This window comes from Acomys russatus, chromosome 24, assembly GCF_903995435.1.
Source record: "Acomys russatus chromosome 24, mAcoRus1.1, whole genome shotgun sequence".
Taxonomy (NCBI): Eukaryota; Metazoa; Chordata; class Mammalia; order Rodentia; family Muridae; genus Acomys; species Acomys russatus.
This window is the reverse complement of record NC_067160.1, coordinates 47,509,595-47,527,455: the sequence shown is the minus strand read 5'-3', so window position 1 is coordinate 47,527,455 and position 17,861 is coordinate 47,509,595. Positions and strand designations below refer to the sequence as shown.

General features: G+C 53.3%; 1 protein-coding gene across 15 annotated transcripts in view; it reads left to right on the top strand.

Moving 5' to 3' along the window:
- Positions 1-15,636, top strand: part of Dab2ip (DAB2 interacting protein) — a 178,003-nt gene extending 162,367 nt beyond the window's left edge. For 12 of the 15 annotated variants that reach the window (XM_051166707.1, XM_051166712.1, XM_051166710.1 and 9 more), the window contains 7 exons: positions 277-478; positions 2,148-2,326; positions 4,123-5,011; positions 5,664-5,816; positions 7,433-7,626; positions 11,855-11,942; positions 12,672-13,195. In XM_051166707.1, the coding sequence (XP_051022664.1) occupies positions 277-478; positions 2,148-2,326; positions 4,123-5,011; positions 5,664-5,816; positions 7,433-7,626; positions 11,855-11,942; positions 12,672-12,839 (1,873 nt within the window). In that variant the 3' untranslated portion in view covers positions 12,840-13,195. Of the gene's footprint in view, positions 1-276; positions 479-2,147; positions 2,327-4,122; positions 5,012-5,663; positions 5,817-7,432; positions 7,627-11,854; positions 11,943-12,671; positions 13,196-13,731 lie in introns of those variants that run through there. The other 3 variants (XM_051166708.1, XM_051166706.1, XM_051166709.1) reach the window with 3 other exon arrangements.
- Positions 15,637-17,861: the final 2,225 nt, after the last annotated feature.

The window sequence follows — 17,861 nt, the reverse complement described above, 5'->3', positions numbered from 1 at the left end:
AGTTGGGGGTGTTCCTGATGACTCCAAAAGCTCAGTAGGGACCTGGGCCAAGTATGGATCTGAAAATCACCTATGTATCTGGAGGAAAATAGGCAGGAGCCCATGAGGGTCAGTATAGAGAGAGTACACAGAACATTCTATTGACTTCAGTTCCTGAAAAGGGTAGAGTGGTCTTGGCCTTGAGAAGAGGGCCCTGGTGTCTCAGAGTCTTGATTGGCAGTAGCCCTGGTGGGGACAGAGATGGGGACACTCACCTTGGCTGTCGTTTCTGTCCAGGTTTGGCAGCAAGGAGGAGTACATGGCATTTATGAATCAGTTCCTGGAGCATGAGTGGACCAACATGCAGCGCTTCCTGCTGGAGATCTCCAACCCTGAGACCCTTTCCAACACGGCAGGCTTCGAGGGTTACATAGACCTGGGCCGGGAGCTCTCCAGCCTGCATTCTCTGCTCTGGGATGCTGTGAGCCAGCTTGATCAGGTGCCTGGTGCCTGGGTTAGAGGGCGCATCCTCCAGGTTGGAGGCCTCACCTTTGTGACAGAATCAGTGGGATACCTTCAGTAGCAGGGATCTCTGTGGATGAGTGCCATGCTCACTCCTTAGCACTGGGCAGGGCCATTGGCATTGTGGACTCGGTCCAGGTCTACACCTGTGTGCTCAGCGCTCATGGCCAGGTCCCACACGTGAATGTTCACTCCTTACCTAAGTGGTATAAGAAATGGGTCTGACTTAGTTGCTTTACTGAAAATGCTCTTGCTCCTGGTTCTGTAGCTACTGAGAAGGAAAAGATACTCCAAGGATTCTGTCTCTCCACATGTCAAATCAGATTTTGAGGACCTCGGTACAGCAAGAGCTTACAGTCAGCAGTAGCATGCTGATCCTGTATGCATAAAACACTGACTTTGCTCCCTAATTTAGAAAAGAAAAGACCTTGTTTGTTTGTTGTTGTTGTTTTGTTTTGTTTTGTTTTTTTAAGTCAGGGTTTCTCAGTTTTAGTTCTGACTGTCCTGGACTCACCTTGTAGACCAGGCTGGCCTTGACCTCACAGTGATCCGCCTGCCTCTGCCTCCTGAGTGCTGGGATTAAAGGCCAATTGCCATTGGCTGTCAGTGGCCAGGATTAGTCCCTGAACTCCTGACATTGCTTCAGTCACTGGCCCAAGCAGCCCTCTCTAGTCTGCAGTCCTGAGTCCCCGGGGGCTGCAGCTCACTGTGTCCTGCCAGAACCACTTCTTAACTCGCCTTGCTTTCCAGGGCTCTAGGGCCTCACCTTACAAAAGTAATGACTGTTGACCCACGCGGGTCCCCTGCCTGTTGTCCCATCCCTAGAGGTACTTTGCCATGCTGTCCTGTAGACCATCCTCACACGCAGGCACAAGCAGTGCAGCTCTCTGTTTTGCAGTTTGTTTTCAAGTGAGCACTTAACTGTGCATGGCTGTCAGACCTGTCGTCCACTCATGGGTGTCTTCCTACATTACGCTGTCCAGCACCACCTCTGGCCTTTCCGGGCAGCAGAATAATACCCTGTAGTGGGAGCACTGTTCATTTCGCTGTCCCCCTCCTCACTGACTCCTCACTCTTGCTGTTGAAATTGCCGGGAGACAGTTTTGCTCACAGCTTCCTGCCTGCCTCCATTCCTGAGCCCATGAGCCAGTCACTGTCGGACAGGTCTCAGAACTAGGCAGGAAAGACAGAAAATGATCAGTGTAGTCACGCAAGTGATAGGGTGTGACATGAATTTGAAGTGGGACTGTTGCCTCCGCAGCTCTGCTATAGGGATTGCGGGCTCTTATTTCCACGGCTTTCCACTGCAAAGGAGGTGTCCTTCAGCTCAGCGGGGACCCTCTGCACATCTATGCTGTGATAGGGAGGGCCTAGGCACTGTCCTTTCTTGGGCCAGCACCCTGTGTCTGTTCTGGATCTGGCCTGTATCTACAGGCTGAAGGGTCAGAGCCACCCCCTTGATAAAGTAGATAGTTTGAGGGGCTCCCATATGCCTCTTGGGTAGGGAGAAGTAGGGTGAGAGGTTCCACGCCAGTGTTGGGGGCGGACCTGTGATACCTTCCCGGACTTTCCATGTCTGGCTGGTGGGGGCACAAGGCTCGCATTTCTGTTACATAGGTGATAACTGCCTTCTTCCATTTTTACAGAGTGTTGTGTCCAAACTGGGACCCCTGCCTCGTATCCTGAGGGATGTCCACACAGCACTGAGCACTCCAGGCAGTGGGCAGCTCCCTGGCACCAATGACCTGGCCTCCACACCAGGCTCCGGCAGCAGCAGTGTCTCAGCTGGGCTGCAGAAGATGGTGATTGACAATGACCTCTCTGGGTAAGAGCTGCCTGCTGTGCTGGGTGGAGTGGGCCCTGCATGCAGAGTAGGCCCAGCCCAGCCAAGGTGTCATGGGAAGAAATGGCGCCCTTACACTCAGGACAAACCTAATGAGACCCCTAGTGTGTAGAGCGGGCTGCCATTTGGGATAAGTCAGAGCAGGCTTCTCGGAGGAGTGTTTATGCTTTTTGGAAAAGCTTCATTTCTGCTTCTGGGAAAGACTCAGAGTTGAGAACAAGCAGAGAGCTGAGAAGCCTGTTTAGGGAACCTACCCCAAGTCCCTGAGGTGTTTCCACAAGACCTATGCTTGCTAAGAATACCCCTTCTTGCCGGACATGGTGGCACAAAAGTTGGGAGGCAGAGGCAGCTGCATTGCTATGAGTTTGAAGCCATCCTGGTCTACAGAGTGAGTTCTGGGATAACCAGAGCCAGGTAGAGAGGCCGTGTCTAGGAAGAAGGAGGGAGGGAGGGAGAAAGAAGACAAGAGAAGAGAAAGAAATGAGAGCCATTCTTATATTTCTGGAGTTTTAGAAAGTTGCCTGGCTCCAGTCCCAGCTTTACTGAGCACTGAACCCCAGACACAATTACTCTGTGTACCTTAAACAGTAGAATAGGGGTGGGGGGGAGGTAAGGCGGGCGAGCCATTTTGTCAAACAAGTGTGGCGTTAGTCAGACCTCATGCTCCACTCCTCTCTGCCCCAAGCGTGGGGACCACTCGTGAGGAAGGCTGGATCAGAGCAGGAGAGAGACACGCTCTGGGTAGTAGCAGCCTCAGCTTTGAAGCAAGTGGAGAGAGACAGTGAGAGCCCGGCCTGAGGGTGTGGTCTGAAGAGGTGTCATCTCAAGGCTAGAGCCTTGACCTGCCATATGAGGAAGCAGAGTCTCCAGGCAACTCACAACTCACAACTGAGAGGCCACAAAGCAGTCTGGCATATGTGCCAAGGAGACCTGCTCTAGGCAGACGTCTAGTTTCTCTTGCTTGGTCATCTGCTCTTGTCCAGCCTTCCCTCCCCTGAGTCCTGTGGCCCTGAGTGGCTGTACTGTCTTGGGGACTGTTCACCTGGCACATCAGGCACATTCCTGCTGCTGTTCACCCACAAACAGGCTGCAAGCCCTGTTTGCTTAGTGCCTCTTTCCTACACAGCCCACCTGGCCCCTCCACAGCCGTCCTTGATGTCTGGGAAGGTCCAGGGCTAAGCTGCAGACAGGCTTGGAGTGGGGAAGCAGTCAGGGCCTTGGCAGAGCGAGGGAGGCTGTGGCCTGCAGCACAGATTGAGACCTGCCTGCTTGTCTCGTGCCCTTGACAACTCCTCTGATACCGTGTTTTTGCCAAGAATGTCAGCCCCCGCCTGCCACTCAAAAAGAGTGGCATCAGGAGGCAGGCCAGGGGAGGTTTCACTAGTCCCCCACTAGAGTTACTGGCTGGCTAGGAACAGGAGGAGAGGCAGGGGGAGCTCCAGTAACTTTGAAAATGGTGTTTTCAATTCAGAACCCAGGGAGAGCGGAGAACCTCTCTGCTTAGGGTTAACTATGAGGCACTGGCAGCCATTGTCCCAAGATGCACCTGCAGGGCTGGTCCCTAAAGAGCAGATCTGTTGGGACAGCCTCAATGTCAGTTACCCTGGGACTCTTGGCCCCTCTGCCACCCAGCCATGTCTGCGGCCCCGGCTGAACCTGCTGCCCCGGCTGAAGCTGCTGCCAGACCCAGCAGATGGTGGTACTGTTGGTTTAGACCATGAGTCTGGACTCACGGTTCTTTTCCCCTTCTTTCCCTGTGTGTGCTTATTTCCCTGCAGTCTGATAGATTTCACCCGGTTACCGTCTCCAACCCCCGAAAACAAGGACTTGTTTTTTGTCACAAGGTCCTCCGGGGTCCAGCCCTCACCTGCCCGCAGCTCGAGCTACTCAGAAGCCAACGAGCCTGACTTGCAGATGGCCAACGGCAGCAAGAGCCTGTCCATGGTGGACCTCCAGGACGCCCGCACACTGGATGGGGAGGCAGGTTCCCCAGTGGGCCCCGATGCCCTACCTGCTGACGGGCAGGTGCCTGCAACTCAGCTGGTGGCTGGGTGGCCAGCCCGGGCAGCCCCAGTGAGTCTGGCAGGGTTGGCCACAGTGCGGCGGGCAGTGCCAACACCGACCACACCAGGCACCTCCGAGGGTGCACCAGGCCGGCCCCAGCTGTTGGCCCCACTCTCCTTCCAGAATCCTGTGTACCAGATGGCAGCTGGCTTGCCGCTGTCACCCCGTGGCCTTGGTGACTCAGGCTCTGAGGGCCACAGCTCCCTGAGCTCTCACAGCAATAGTGAAGAGCTGGCAGCCGCTGCCAAACTGGGAAGTTTCAGCACTGCTGCAGAGGAGCTAGCAAGGCGGCCAGGTGAGCTGGCACGGAGGCAGATGTCACTGACTGAGAAGGGTGGCCAGCCCACAGTGCCTAGGCAAAACAGTGCGGGCCCCCAGCGGAGGATTGACCAGCCACCACCGCCACCACCACCACCACCTCCTGCCCCCCGGGGCAGGACACCTCCTACTTTGCTGAGCACCCTACAGTACCCAAGACCCTCAAGTGGAACCCTGGCCTCAGCATCACCTGACTGGGCTGGCCCTGGTACCCGGCTGCGGCAGCAGTCCTCCTCCTCCAAGGGAGACAGCCCAGAACTGAAGCCCCGCGCCATGCACAAGCAGGTCAGCACTGTGGGCCGGGCTCTTGGTCAGTCACAAGTCAGGCTGTGCTATGCTCTTCCTTGGTCATTTCACCTCACTTGCACCCAGCTGTCATCCCATGCTGAATCGGGGGGCTGTGTCCCGCCCCATCCACTGGCCCATGAACTCCTTTTTCTGGTAGTCAGGACCTCCAAGGCCTTAAGGAAAGCCAGGATCTTTTACCAGTTCCTCAGGGATAGGCTGGGTCAGGAAGCAAGGAGTAATACTATTCATGTCTAGTCATGCCCAGTAAAATTATTGACTGAACCCCAAGGCCACCTGTCCTTTTGGCACCACTTCATGAAGCACTCACATAGGCTGAGCCTACCTTGGACATAGCTACCAGGAGGGTGGCCCATCCCTGCCCCACAAGGGCTTCACCAAGATGGGCTAACGTGCAGTAGGTTGTCCACTCATCAGCCAGGCTGCCATAGCACCTGATGGTAGCAGAATGCAGTGCTCTGTGCCCACCTGGGCTCTCATCTAGCTCTGGCTGCTGTCTAGAAGGCTGATGTCCTTGAGTATGTGCTCAGGCATCAGAGATCCGCCCCCTTCCCACCTCTGGCTCCTAGTGACTGTCCCTGCCCCACATTTCTACCTCCTCACAGCCTCTCACAGCTGTGTTTCATTGTAGGGCCCTTCACCCGTGAGCCCCAATGCCCTGGACCGCACAGCCGCTTGGCTCTTGACCATGAACGCGCAGTTGTTAGAAGACGAGGGCCTGGGCCCAGATCCCCCCCACAGGGATAGGCTAAGGAGTAAGGAGGAGCTCAGCCAAGCAGAAAAGGTAAACCTGGAACTAGACCTGGGCTGGGCGGGCAGTGCTGGGATGGGGGTCTCGCCAGAGCCCTTAGTGGAGTGACAGTGCCGGCTCCTGCTCTGTTGTGCCAGTCCTCGCTTCCCCTGCCCACGTGGAGACTGCAGTGTGTAGAACTGGGAGGAAAGCAGCAAGACCTTAGTTTGGACCTCAGGTTCCCGTTACAGGATGCGCATGAGTTACCTGAGAGGGCCTGTGCGCAGCCTTGGGACATGGGTCGGAACTTGCTGAGGGCCCTGGCTGCTGGCCATTTAAGGAGCTGAGGTTTGAGAATGAAGAGCCAGAGGCAGGGTCCTATGGCTACTAGGAGAGCCGCCCACACAGCTCCTTCCCCTGCGTGTAGGCTGCCTAGGGCTTAGGAACAGCAGAGTCACCAAGAGAAGGGTTGAGGCCACACTTCTGGTGAGATGCTCCTTTCCTCCCAGGGGAGAAGTGGGTTCTAGGAATTCCAGATCTCACCTCACCACATGGCTACCGCTTCCGGGGCAATAGCGTGCCTCAGCTGCCCTCCTAAGTTCTGAGTAGTCATGGTGGCTGCCCTGGGTCCGTGGGCGGTCCTTATCTTTCCTTGGATACCAAACCCTAGGTAGATGGAGGTGCCAGAGTAAGACCCCACAGCAAACTCTTCCCTTGGTGTCTCAGCCCTGGAATCCTAGGCCAGCCTGCTGCAGCTTCATGGGCAGCCCCTTGGTCAGGGTGGCAGTGTCCCTGGTGCCCGACTTGAAGGGAGCCCATCTCCATGCTGCATTCGCTCCCTGCTACCAGCCCTTGCCTCACTGCATCCACCTGCTTCCCCCAGTGTGTGAGGGGAGCCTGGGGACATGGAACATGGTGCTCGCAGAGCTAGGAGGACAGCAAGGAGGCCTAGCCTCCCCGCAGGCTCCCTTCCTCTTCCTCCTCCTCCCCACAGGCTGCCTCACATCTGGAGAGCCCAGCATACCTTGTTTTGCTTCCCCTCCTCCTTGCTGTCCCCTGCTGTCCCCAGTCCTCTGGCAGTCTATCACATAGGGGGTGGGGGTGGGGGGGCTGGGATCTCATCTTGTTGGGCATTGCTTCTCACAGGCCTTATCTGAGCCTCACTGTCCCTCCTGTGGTGCCGCCTACCTCTCAGGGCACTGTCAGGCAGCTTTCTGTGTCCAGGGCTTTCTCTAAACAGGTGAAGGTTACAGGGCTAGAGAGCTGGCTCAGTAGTTAAAGAACACTTGGTGCTCTTACAGAGGACTCAGGTTCAGTTCCCAGCACCCACATGGTGGCTAATAGCCATCTGAAACTGCAGTTCCCGGGACCTGATACCCCCTTCTGACCTGAGGTGCACAAGTGCTGAATAGACTTGCTTGTAGGCAAAACACTCACACATTTAAAAAATAAATCTCAAGTGTTCAAAAAGAAAGTTCGAGTTAAGCCTCACTCTTTGAGGCTTAGGTTGAATCTTCACCCTGCTCCTGACTGCAGGTTGGACTGGGAGAGGAGGGGGCAGACCTTTGGCACCCAGGGCCTTGAGTGCTACCGCCACTGGGCTGTTCCCCTGATGAGGTTGTGCTCTGTCCTGGGTGCTGCTGGCCCATGGCCTGCTGCCCTGCTGGCAGGATCTGGCAGTGCTGCAAGACAAACTGCGAATCTCCACAAAGAAGCTGGAGGAATACGAGACCCTGTTCAAGTGCCAGGAGGAGACGACGCAGAAGCTGGTGCTGGAGTACCAGGCGCGGCTGGAAGAGGGCGAGGAGCGCCTGCGGCGGCAGCAAGAGGACAAGGACATCCAGATGAAGGGCATCATCAGCAGGTAAGGTGGCCTGCCCACTGGTCCACAGAAGCCTCTGAGGGACAATAGGAAAGGCAGGTGTCCGCAGAGCGACAGTGGGCAAACAGGGCAGGGGTGAGGCTTGTGTGACCAGTGTCCACTCCTTGGAGGCCTGGAGCGCCTGACAGAAGCTGGGTTTTCTTTCCAAGCTCTAGGAGGAATTTGAAAGCTAGATTTGAGATGCCAAGCAAGATAATGAGGAAGCCATTGAGGGCATGGAGGAGATAACGCTTCTGGGTGTCAGTATGCCCACTGTGGGTGGGGAGCACTTTGGGTGGGGAAGAGAGTGCCAACATTGGGATCTTTTGGGTTTCCTGTGCGTGATTTGTCTGAAGAGTTCCTGGCATCAGTTGGTTCTGGTGGGTAGCTCTTCCCTCTGTCTCTGCCCAGGGATGAGGTAGGTGTGCTATCCTTGGTGTCTGCACGCATGCAGCGTAGTATCTCAGCCACCCACTGAGTCCCAGTCCTAGAGCGTTCTACCTCACAGCGTGGAAGGAGTGTGAGTGTGTAGCCTGATCATTTGCCGAGACCTCAGACTGAGCAGGCGCAAGGTAGACAGGGAACTAACTCCCCCTTCGCCTTCTGTTCTGTCCATGGTGTAACCCTTCCCAGATCACCTGTCCTGCCCTCCTAGTGCTTGTTTGCTGTGCTGTGCTTCTGTTCGTTATAGATGATTGATTGGCAGGCGGAACCCTAGTGGCTGTTCACCTGTGGACTGCCTGACAGCCCACTCTGGGCTTCCCATGAGCCTAGCCAACTCCCCTTCCCTGTGTCTGCGGATGAAACATCATCAGGACAGTTGGGTCTCTACGTCCTGGCTGCTCCTTCACCTACTTGCTTGTGTTATTCTATCAGTTTCTGAGGAGCCATGCTGAGCTGTCTAATCATGGGTCTTCTGTTTGTTTTATTTGTTGGTTTTTGCTTTATTGACACTTTTAGTCTTGGGTAGGTGTCCTTTTAGGATTATTATGTACTATTAACAAACTGACCTTTTAAATTACAGTCTTTGCCCATCTTATTTGTAATGTAGCCCTGCTAGCTTACTCTGACCGGTGTTAGCATGGTGTATCATCTTCTGCCCTGTATACTTTTTTTTTTTTTTTTTTGAGGCAGGGTTTCTCTGTGTAGCCTTGACTATCCTGGACTCACTTTGTAGACCAGGCTGGCCTAGAACTCACAGTGATCACCTGCCTCTGCCTCCCGAGTGCTGGTATTAAAGGTGTGTGCCACCACCGCCCGGCCATGCCCTGTACACTTTTAAATCACTGTTGAGTCCATTTTTACTTCTATAACAAGACGCTTCCACTGGGTGATTATAAACAAGAGACGTGTGCTGCTCACAGTTTGGAAGGTTGCCATGTCTCAGATCATGGTGTCTGCAGATTTAGTGTAGCTCTCTTTCACAGACAATGCCTTGGTGCTATGTCTTTAGGGGCAAGCTTCTTTGGTAAGGACACTAACCCTGCTCATGAAGACAGAAATACCTTGTGACCTAGTCACTTCCAAGAGGACAGCTGGTGGCACCATAGAGGCTAAGTTTCAGTGTACACACATTTCAGACTGTAGCACCAGTCTTTGTGCACAAAGTTTATATTACAGGCTCCTGTTGTTGGATCTGTTTATTACCTAACAACTTATGCCTTTTGATTGGCGTGTTTAATCCATTCACTTACAATGTGATTATTTTTAAGCCGTGGCTGGCTTCCCGTTTAAAGCGTTTCTTGCCTTCCTTGGACTCTATCTTTTATTCCCTAGCATCTCTCCTATTGGCTCCCGTGCTGGATCTCCCCAGGCTTCCCTCAGTCTCCTATTGGCTCCCGTGCTGGATCTCCCCAGGCTTCCCTCAATGGGCAGGTGCTAAGTGTGCCAGGCTTTGCAGACCCCGTGATCTCGCTGCTCCATCTCATCTGCTGTTACAGCAGCGCTGTGTGATGTGAAGGGTTGCAGGAGGCAGTGGCTTGATTGACCTCTCCCCTGGCTGCAATGGCAGGAGCATTGCCCTATCTTTGTTTTTCTACGTAGTCTGCTTTTTCTCCAGCTATTTTTAAGGTACCTCTCTTGGGCTAGAACAGTGGTCATTGTTGGAATGCTTGCCTGACGTGCACAGGCCCTAGGTTGGATTCTTTTGTTTTGGTTTGGTTTTTGGTTTTTTGAGACAGAGTCTCTCTGTGTTAGCCTTGGCTGTCCTGGACTGGCTTTGTAGACCAGGCTGTCCTTGAACTCACAGCAATCTCTGCCTGCCTCTGCCTCCCGAGTGCTGGGATTAAAGGCGTGCACCACCACACCCAGCTCCTAGGTTGGATTCTTAACACTGAAAGTTCCTAAATTTTATTTACTGTTGTGGTGGAGATGTATGTGTGTGGCACCTTTGTGCCACTCAGTGGGGGAGAGAGTTAGGTGTGGAGTTGTATGTATGTAGGTCAGGGGACAGCTTGGGGCGTGTGTGTGTGTGTGTGTGTGTGTGTGTGAGAGAGAGAGAGAGAGAGAGAGAGAGAGAGAGAGAGAGAGAGAGAGAGAGAGAGAGAGAGAGAGAGAGAGAGAACTCTTCACTGTGGTTTCTGGAGCTTAAGCTCAGGTCATTAAGCTTGTGTGACGAGTGTTTTTACTCACTGAGCCAGCCAGCCAGTCCTCCCAGTATTTTTTCATTAAATATTGCCAACAGTCTCACTTTGCAGCCTAACTGGCATGGTTTTATATATGTATATAACATGCCTGGTGTGCTTTTCTTGCGTTAGCTCTTCTTAGATCTGTAGGTGTATGACTCTGCTTCCTAGTTCTTTCTGTGACACCTGTCACCTGTCTGCACAGGTCAGTGGCTGCTCTACGCTGTCTCTCAGTTTTGTTGTCGGTTTCTTTTCTTCCTTCTCTTTCTCTTTTCTTTTCTGTGTACGGGTGATTTGCCTGTACCCAAGGAGGTCAGATGAAGGCATCGTATCTCCTGAACTGGAGTCGCAGGAGCTTGTGAGCCAGCGTGGGCTGCTGGGAACTGGACTCAGGTCCTTTGCAAGAGCAGCAGTGGTCACAGCTGCTGAGCCATCTGCTCAAAACAAAGAAAATGGTTTTCTTTTTCCAGTGTTCCCTGAGTTTTGTTTTACATACATTTTCCTATTACTGGGTGGGGACTGAACCCAGGGCCTTGTGCAGGCTAGACAGTTCTCTGCAACTGAATCAAAACGCTCTCAATAACTTTCCTGGGCTCTCTTAGAACTTGCTGTGATCCCTACCTCAGTCTCCCAGGTAGCTGCGATTCCAGCCTGGTCCACATGAGAGGCTTTCTGTGTGGACTGAAGTGCCAGGCGGTGATCTATATGCGAGCTGCCAGTCCTCTCTGCTTCACGTGTGTAGTTTTCATCTCTAGAGTTGCATTGTGAAATAAATGTCTTCTATTTTTTTTTCTCATGCTTAAAATTTGTCTCTTAGAGTTGCACATAGTGGTGTTACACATTTATTCCAGCACTCTGGGAGGCAGAGGCAGAGGCAGGCAGATCTCTGTGAGTTTGAAGCCAGCCTGGTCTACAAAGCAAGTCCAAGGCAGCCAAGGCTACACAGAGAAGTCCTGTTCCCAAAAACAAGAAAGTGTTTTTTAGGCATATAGAATGGCTATGTAGTCATTATTTTATTGGTGTCACCTACTAGTTCTGTCATCTGACTTCTGGCCTTTTTTCTCACTAGTTTTTCTCCTGGTTATAGATTTAATTTCCTTACATCTCTGTATCCTTGGCAGCTCTCGTGAGCTCCCAGGCATTGTGACTTTCACACTAATTGACGGTGGGGGTCGTCTGTGTAAGGACTTGTATGGCTTATGCTCTGGGATATCGTGACTCTCCTGGCAGTCAGCTGCATCCTCAGGCTCATTTTGGAACTTAGGCCTGAAGGCCTTAGGACGGGGCCTCATTTGCTTGTATCGTGTATAGGTGTACAGGCCTAGTGTGCTGTCCCTGGCATTCTGACTCCCAGAAGGGAAAAGGCAGAGCTTCCCTCATCATGGTGCCCACAACACCTCAGGAAACATGATGGGGGGTGGGGGGCTCAAGCCGTCCAGGGTCATCTTCGTATTCCCTGCCACAGATCCTGTGACACGGCATTCCTTGGGTATTGGAAATGCACTGGGATGGAGATAGCCCCTCCGTAGCTCTGACGGGTTTTCCACAAGCCCTGCCTCTAGTCACCTCCTCCTGGTGCACCTGACCATCACTGGCTCTGCTTACAGGTTGATGTCTGTGGAAGAGGAACTGAAGAAGGACCATGCTGAGATGCAGGCAGCTGTAGACTCCAAACAGAAGATCATTGATGCCCAGGTTGGGGCTCTGGCCACAGTGTTAGAGAGCTTGGGGGAGTGGGGAGTGTGAGGGGTGTGATTGGCTTTTCTGTCATTCTTGGTAACACCTCATTGTGACGGCCAAGACCAGGAGCCAAGGCCTCTCTTCCTTGAAGGTGCTGACCAGTAGGACTTGGTAGGAGCAGAGTCAGCAGGACTTGGGGAGGTGAAAGCAAGCTAACAGAGGGACTCTGGCCCCCACGTCCATCTCCTCCAAGTGCCCCCAAGAATTTGCAGGTTTGCCAGGGTGGTGGTGGTACATGCCTATAATCACAGCATTTGGGGAGGCAGAGGCAGGCAGATCTCTGGGAGTTCAAGGCCACACTGATCTGCAAAGCGAGTCTAGGACAACCAAGGCTACACAGAGAAAACTTGTCTTGAAGAACAAAAACCAAACAAACAGAAAAGAATTGGCAGGTTTGTACACAGCCTAGGAAGGAGCTCTGGGTGTTTGACATGCATGGAAGCAAGGGCTCCTGCCTTTGAGCCTTAGGTGGCCCATAGCTCCACTTTCACACTGTGTAAGGTTAAGAGCCAGTCTGTGATCAAGGAAAACCTTCCCCACATGCCCCCAGCCACTCCACAGCCTGGGGCCTTTCCCACACTTGGCACTTACACAACCAAGTCTTTCTGCGTCTTTTGCCTAGCATGGCCCTCTCTGCCAGCTAGAACTCATTCCATGCCCCACTAATGCCCTCTTTGCCCACAGGAAAAACGCATCGCCTCACTGGATGCTGCCAATGCCCGCCTCATGAGCGCCCTCACGCAGCTGAAAGAGAGGTACAGCATGCAAGCCCGTAACGGCGTCTCCCCCACCAACCCTACCAAATTGCAGATTACTGAGAACGGCGAGTTCAGAAACAGCAGCAATTGTTAACCTGCCTGAGGAGAGGGGGACTGTGGTGGCCCGGGACAGGGTCTCGGTCGGGAGGCTCCCCCACAGTTGCAGACTAGCCTGCAGTGGAGGGAGCACAAGACTGATGGAGTGTGAGACTGAGGGCACAGCGGCCCTCCTCCTCTTCGCCCACCTGAACAGCGGGTTTGGGTAGAGGCAGCCGAGACTGCACACTGGGGAGCGGGGCACAGCCTGGAGGGAGGCCTGCCAAATGTGTCTGTTGGTTGTTGAATTTGGTATGCGTCACTTTTTCCTCCTGACCAGCCAGGTGCATGTCCCCCTTGCCCTTTGCCAGGGAGGGAGCTACCTGGTGAGGGCTCATGTAAGGTCTAGGGGCCACTCCTAAAGGTTCCCCTGGGCCCCTAGGACCCAATGGAGTACTTGGTAAGCAGAGTGGCCCTCTGTTCAACTCTGCCCTGAGCCCTGCCACTGCATGCAGCCCGTCAGGGACCCTTCCTGGCCATGCAGAACTGAAGAACAGAACCTTGGTCCTATGCCTGTCCCAGACTCTCCACTCTCCACCTCCTTCCCTTCCTAAGTTGCATTGCCAAACACAAGTGAGCATTGCACTTTGTCTGCTGGGCCCTCGTACTTGTGGGAGGATCCACAACATCCCACACTTCACATGTGGGCCTGCCTCATGCTCTTGGACTCCCAGACACCAGAGAGCTGGGCATCGGTGGCCAGGTTGCACCATGCATTGCAGCTGCCTTCTCCAGGGTCCCAGTGCATCCCAGCACGGTGGTCCTGTAGGAAGTGGCCAGCTGGCGCTCACCCTGCCAAGGTGATCTCTTTTCTCTGATGGTTTGAAAGAAAAACTAAAGCCTGCAGGCCCTGAGAAGGTGGATAACTGTGATTTTTTTTCCTTTCACAGTATGCATTAGAAACAAAAGCCCGCTTGCTCGCTTGCTGGAACACAGGGGCCTTTTAAATTGAGCGTGCGCACTGCATGGGAAATAGCGGCCCTGGAGGATGTTAGACTTGCTCCCTCTCCAAGACAGCAGCAGCCTGCACCAGGCCCCGTGTGTGCAGTCGCCTCTCCTCACCCTCCCAGGCCCAGCCAAGGACCCAGGCACTGCAGGCAGGGAGGGGCACACCCCACAGCTGGGGCTGGTTTCCCCAGCTCTAGGCTGTTCTGTAGCATATCTGCCCCTCCCTCCCCCCTTTTGTGGGACAGAGATGGGCAGGAATTTGGGTCTCTCGGGTCCCCATCTGTTCCCACACCCTAGATTCCAAGCCCTGGTTCTGAGTCACCTAGGGCAGGAGCTAGGGCCTCTGCCCAGACAACAGAATGGGGCTAGGCCACCTGCACTTAGCTCCTAGAGTCCTCATAAGGAAGGGTGGAAGTCCTGGAGGTGTGGCCCAGCCATGCTGCACCCCATCCTCAGCCCATGGATAGGCAAGGGTAAAAGGTAGATACCCTGGGACACGCTTTCAGTTGCAACCTACAACCCAGTTAGGCTGCAGACAAACGCTGGGAGAGAGGACGTGGCCATCAAGGGTCAGACCTCAGGAAGGAAGGACGTGGGGCTGAGGCCCTGCCACTGCCCTTCCTGCCCTACTCCTATCCACACCCCTGCGCCTCTGCATTTCAGCCAGGGTAGCCTCTTGGGTGGGGCCTGGCCTGGCCTGGGTCTTGCCCTTCCACTGCCCAGGGAACCCTGTTTTCCTCCCTACCCACACTCTCGCCCATGCCTCGTAAAGTGACCTCTGTCTGAGCGCCTCCTAGCAATATGGGGAGGTCCCCAGGCCTGGACAGGAGGGCGCAGGGCCAGATGCAATGGCCCCTCTGGCGGGGTTGTTAGCTCTCAGGCCGAGAGCCTTATTTACCTAGTGCAAAAACTGTAAAAGTGTACAGACTCTCCACAGATTTTTATCTTAATTGCAAGTCTGCCGATTTTTGTAAATGTTCTTGGTGTTCGACTGTAATGGAACTATTTCACCCAAGGGTTGTACATAGTCCTAAAGTCCTGGTGCTGCGAGGGCTGGCCGGGACCGCTGCTCTCACGGTTGATATTATAGCCTAGAGAATGGTGCTGGGCAGGACAGCGAGCTTTGCAGTCTAGGTGTCTGTCTTTTTTCTGCCTGGGGCACAGATTTGTTGGCTTTGCAGCATGCTGTCGGGGTGGGAGGTTGAGGGGGCACCTGTCCCAACGGGGCCAGTAAAGCATCCTCCTGACCACAGCCTTGAGGCTGAGCTCTGCCTACAGCAAGGGCTGGAGTTGCCAGAGGCCCCAAGGGAAAGGTGGCCCTACTCTGGGAAGACCCTGGCCACTGACACCCGGGCTCTGCTGGAGAGAGAAGCCCCTCCCCTGCCAACACAGACACCTGGCCTTTCTGCTCAACTTGTATGTTAGGGTGAAGGAAACTGCCAAACTTCGTTTGAGCCAAGATCTCTGCCCAGGAGTGGCGGTGGGGACCAGGGCCAGCTCCATGTGCACCCCAGCACCTGCCCGAGGGGTACCACACCCTCACACCCGTACGTCTGGGAGCCAGACTGTCCAGGGAACCAGCCCCTCTTTTCTATATACTCAGCCACAAGGCTATCCCTCTTCCCCATGTGCCCAGCTCCTCCCCCTTTTGTAAGTATGTGAAAAGGAGAAAATGCAATTGTCAAGAGTGGGCCGGAGCCCTTCCTCCAGCCGTGACTTTTAACCATGTAATAATGTACAGAGGAGGTGTTGATGTTCGAAGACTCTGTGTGGCTGTGCAATTTCTGTACATTTGCAATTAGAAATATTAAAGATTTATTTAGCTATTTTAAGCCTGACTTGCCTCTATTCACCTGTGTCTTGGGTTACCTATGGGTAACTCTGAGCTGATACTGTTAGTTTCCAGCCATGAGACCCCTAGCTGGGGGACCCGGGATCACCCCTTCTCTCTGTTGAACAGCCTGTACTGGGGAGTGGAGCAGCTGACCTTGTAAAGACCCTCCTGACACCCCCTCCACACACACGTGCTGGGGACCCCATTGATTCTTGGAGGCTTGCGTAGCTGCCGCGCTCTCTGCCACAGAACTCTGGGTCGAGCTCTGCCCAAGGTTACCAGCCAGCGAAGACTAAGGCTGGCTGTCCCCAGGTGCCCAGTGCTTGAAAGGCCAATTCAGCTTCTCCACAATCAGACGTGGACTTCTCTGAAAGCGCTTTCAACCATGCCCCCTGAATAAGTTCCTTGCATCCCCGGTGTTGCCCAGCATCTGTCAGCATTTGGGGGTCCCATCTTGTGATGTGTTAACCCTGGATTAAACACACAAGCAGCCCAGCTCTACTGGGACAAGAACACACACAAGCCCAGGGCAAGCTAAAAAAAACAAAAAACAAAAAACCCACCCCAGAACCCCTAAAATAAAAGTTTTAAGGACTTTTAATAAGCAGAGGTACATCAAGGGTCACCCTAGTGAGGACCTGCCTTGGTTGGGTTGTAATTGGGAAATTACCTGTCCAGAGGCCAGTTTAGGCTACGATGAGAAATTGTATAAAAACCAAATAAGTAAACAGATATACTACCAGAAAAAGAAAAAAAAAAAAATTAAGAAATGAGTCTTGTAGCTAAATGAATTCTCTCTCTCTCTCTCTCTCTCTCTCTCTCTCTCTCTCTCTCTCTCTCTCTCTCTCTCTCTCTCTCTCTCTCTTTTTATTATTTATACAGTGCTGTGCCTGCACTCCAGAAGAGGGCACCAGATCTCATTATAGATGGTTGTGAGCCACCATGTGGTTGCTGGGAATTGAACTCAGGACTTTTGGAAGAGTAGACAGTGCTCTTAACCTCTGAGCCATCTCTCCAGCCCTAAATGATTTGTTTCCTCCCCAAACATCATTGCACTGACGAGATGAATGGGGGAGGAGAGTCAAGGAGGTAACAGAATCGGTTAATGTCAACTGGGAGCTGATGACAAAGGCTTGCTTGCCCCCGTGCTCTCCCCAGAGGCTTATGTGGGGGCCCCCAAGCCCAGACATCCATATATGCTGTGTGGTCAGAGCCAGGACAGCTCGCTGGAAGCAGAGCCCTGCCCCCCATAGCCAGGAAAGGGGGAGGGGACCTGTCCGCAGCAGGTGCCTCTTCCCTATGCTCATAGCCCTTCGCTCCCTTCAGAGAGTTGTCTAGATGTTTCCTCAATGAAAAGACTGAGTCACAGCACTACTGTCCCAGACCATGTCTGTGCCTGTGTGCATGCATCTCCACATGCGTAGCCAAGGACCCTGAGGCAGTTGAAAGCCTGCTGTCTGTCTTGAGTGCCTGAACCAGGAACTACAGCGGATGACACTTGGACCCAGTGTGGAGAAACACGGGAGAAGAAGGGACTGCAATGTACAGATGAACAAAGGCCCTTTCCAGACGCAGCAGGGCCTTTTGTCACACCATCCACTCCCTGTAGATGACGTCACTTTTTAAAATTTTTTTCATTTTTTTTTTCAAGACAAGAGTTTCTCCGTGTAGCCTTGGCTGTCCTGGACTCTCTTTGTAGACCAGGCTGGCCTTGAACTCAAAAGTGATGGACCTGCCTCTGCCTCCTGAGAGCTGGGATTAAAGGCGTGCGCCACCACGCCTGGCTAATGACTCCATATGGAGAGCCAACTCACTGCCCCCCGAACTTCACTGTCCCCAGAGCCATGTGCCCACTTGGTATCATCACTTGAGGATTTCACAGGCATCAAACTTGGTTTTCTGAGATAGAGTTACTGACCTTCTCATTTTCCAGTCCCCCACCCCCACCCAAATGTTCCAATGTTTTATTATTTGTTCAGGCCAAGTACTAAATGTGATTTCTTTTAAATGTGAATTTTCGATTCTTGGGCTTTAACGGTGAATGATGTTCCTGATCCATTCTGAGTGAAAATTAAGTAGCCGATCAGTGTGCCCTCGTTCTCTTAAAGAAAAGCCAATAAATGCCACCACAGGCAAACACCTCCCACTGGGGAGGTGGGGGGAAGGAACTTACATGTTCTACTTTATATCCCTTTGTGTTGTTTGAATATTTTGCAGCCAGTTTTATTTCTCGTTTTG